The sequence below is a fragment of the Propithecus coquereli genome, unplaced genomic scaffold, assembly GCF_000956105.1.
Source record: "Propithecus coquereli isolate 6110/MARCELLA unplaced genomic scaffold, Pcoq_1.0 Scaffold4005, whole genome shotgun sequence".
NCBI classification, from domain to species: domain Eukaryota; kingdom Metazoa; phylum Chordata; class Mammalia; order Primates; family Indriidae; genus Propithecus; species Propithecus coquereli.
The window spans coordinates 6,719-9,715 of NW_012149737.1; the positions used below are offsets into that span (position 1 = coordinate 6,719).

General features: G+C 68.7%; 1 protein-coding gene across 1 annotated transcript; it reads right to left on the reverse strand.

Annotated features, from left to right (window-relative positions):
- Nucleotides 1-575: 575 nt before the first annotated feature.
- On the reverse strand, nt 576-2,869 carry LOC105817239 (LIM/homeobox protein Lhx3-like). Its single transcript, XM_012652872.1, has 2 exons — nt 2,776-2,869; nt 576-751 (listed from the first exon to the last, which is right to left on the reverse strand). The coding sequence occupies exons 1-2, from the start codon at nt 2,867-2,869 to the stop codon at nt 576-578; spliced, it is 270 nt and encodes an 89-aa protein (XP_012508326.1).
- Between the last annotated feature and the right edge of the window lie 128 nt (nt 2,870-2,997).

Genomic DNA, 2,997 nt, shown 5'->3' on the forward strand with positions numbered 1-2,997 from the left:
AGGTTCCGGGAGGAGGGCTAGGTGGGGCCCTGCCTGTCGGTCACCGGCCTGGCCACGGGGCAGAGCTGCCCGCTACTCCTGAGACGGGGGCTCAACCTCGGGGCTGGGGGACCGTGGGGAGCGCAGCTGCTGATTGTGCGGGATCCAGGGAAGGCGAATTGGGAGGGACAGGCCCAGCCGGGGCAGTTCCCCTAAACCCCAAGGCCTAAGCCGGGAAGGGCCAGTGGGCCAGAAGCCCCCACTCCCCAGCGTTAGGGACTAAACAACAATTTAAGAGGGAATAAGTCCAATAGAGTTCAACCAATTTGAGCCTATCTTTTTTTAATGACTGCTTCCATGAATTACAAAATAAATTACTTTTTTTCCAAATACTATTTGCCGACGTCCCAGCCAGTCTCAGCTACCCAGGGAGCACCCACAGAGAGGCCCGCCCCGCCTGGGTGACGGAGGGGGTCCGGGACCCCCAGTACTTGGCTATCGTGAGGGGCTGGGGGAACCGCGGGCGCTCCCAGCCTCCTTCCTGCAGGGCGGGCTGCGCCACGCTCCTTCCCTCCCGCGCCCGCGGGTGTCAGGGCTCACTTGAAGAAGTCGTCCTTGCAGTAAACACTCTCCCCGCGGCTGAAGCAGCGCTCGGCCAGCGGCGTGTGGCAGTCACTGCACTTGAGGCACTTGCTGTGCCAGTGGCGGTCCAGGGCCTTGAGGATGAAGCGGTCCAGGATGTGCTGGTCACAGCCGGCGCACAGCGGGACCTCTGTGGGCAGGAGGGGCCAGGTCACCGGCAGCTCTAAGACCCAGAGCAGCGGCGTCTCCTTCCCACCCTAGCTCGAGCCACCTCCCCTCCCAACCCAGCCCCTTCCCCGCCACCCGCTTCCCCAGCCCGGCTTGAGCGGCTGCCTGGCTCCGACTGCGGAGTGCGTGGGCACCGCTTCCGAAGGCCTGGCGGCCGCTAAGGAAAACACTGAAATAGGTTTAGAAACGTGTCTGTGAGCAGGAAAGTGGCCCAGGCCACTCCATGAAGCACAACACTGTCAATTGCGAACGTTCCTAGAGCCAGGAAGAGCCCACGTTGAACTTAAATGAAAACCCTCTGCTCTCAAAAGCTGGGATGGAAAGTGGGGAGACAGGGCTGCCGCACCGGCCACCTTCGCTACCCGCACAGGTCAGTGCCGGCCCCTTTTCCCGGAGACTGCCTGCAAGTGCAGCGCCCAGCAGGGCCGTCTGCCGGCCTCGAGGTGCAAGTCCGTGCCCTCGCTGTCTTTGGGCGGCGGCAGACGTGTTTGTGAGGCCTGGACAGCTGGACAAGCGGCCCTCCGCGTGCGCGAGCACAGGTGCTGGAGCAAACAGTGGCGCAGTCGCAGCGCCCAAGCACCCTGGGTTCTCCCGCGCTGCCCCCAAGGGTTGCAGGCGCCTGAGGTACCGGCTGAGAAGCCAGGGGGTGCCCGCGGGAGCCGCGAGTCTGTGAGTAGCTTTTCCAGGAGCTCCCGGGCTGGGGACTACCTGCCAATTTAGCAAAGGTGTCTGGAAGAGGTGAGAGCCGGACGGGACTGGGACCTGTTCACAACTGCGCCCACCTCGCGAGCACACCGAGCCTCGCCGGCTGCGCACTGGGGAGGGACCGCGAAGGGGCTCCCTGGCAAAAAAACGGGCCGGACCTCCCCGTGGTGGCGGGAAACTCGAGATGGACGCGGTCCCGTGTCTGGCAAAACCGCGGCTCCGGTTGCGGAGCGTGAGGACCGTCGCGCGGCCCAGGTGGCCGTCGCGGGCAGCGATCCGGCGGCGAGGACTCGGTCTGGACCCCGCGGCCCGACAGCCCCGCGCAGCGCGGATTCAGCACCGCGGGCCGGACAGCACCTGGGACGCGCAGCCCGGCGCCCGCGGCGGGCAAAGCCGCCCCTGCCGCCCCGCGCCCGCCACCCCGGCCTTACGCTGCATGGCGGCTCCAGCCCGCGGGTCTCCTGCCCTCCGCGCCGACCGCCCGGCGAACCTCGCGCCCGCCGCCCGCCCGCTGCGCCGGCTCTGCCGGGCGAGGCGCGCCCAGCCCCTCCCTCCCTCCACTCCCTCCGCCTCCCACCTCTTCCTCCCAGCCCTGCGGCCACCCCTCCCAGGAACCGTCGGAAAACATATAAATAAGTGGGGGACGGGAGACCCCACAGCCGGGATGTAACACCTTTCCCGCCCGCTCGGTCCCTCCCACTCCCCGCCGCCCAGGCGCCTCCCTCCCGCCCGGAGCCCGCGGAGAATCGCCCAGGTTCCCCGAGAGCCAAGGCGCTGGTAGCAAGAATGCCACCGGGAAATCGGGGGCTTTTTCCTGTAGACATGTCCTGACCATCAGCCCAGGCGGCAAGCAGCAGGTGCGTGTGGACGCAGACACCGAGACCCGGCTTAGGGGTGACATATGGCCGGGGTCCAGCTGGACCCTGGCTCGTGCCTCTGCCTCTGTTCCCCTGGTCCTCTCGGGGACCCTCCTGCCTCGTGGTCACTGGGTCCCGCGATTGCTCCCTGCACACCCTCCAGTTCAGGAGGCCGGCTCAGGGTCTCCTAAGCCACCCTGAACCCCTGCGGCGTCCTCGGCCCGAACGGCGAAGCGCCACGACCCACGACACGACAACACAGCGCCAGGGGCCCCGACACAAACTCGAGGCTGGGGCGCCCGGGCGTGGACGTGCGGGGGCCGTTGCACCCACTCCCACCCAGGTCCCCGGCTGCCGCTGGCCCCCGCGGCCAGGCTCGAAGAGGCTCGAGGACTCCGGTCTCCCCATGCAGCCACCCACGCACCTCGGCGCAGGTCCGCCCTCCGCGCCAGCAGCGCCAGCAGCAGGTCGCCGCCCGCCGACTCCCGAGCCGGGCCCAGGTCCCCGCGCGCCTCCATGGGTCCCGCCGCCCGGCGCCGCCGCCCTCCGGCCCCGAACTTTCTCGGGGCCCGGCGACGCCACGGCCGCAGTGGCCCCGAGCCCGCGTCCAGGCGACTCCCCGCGCCGCCGGGCGCTGCGCCCGCGG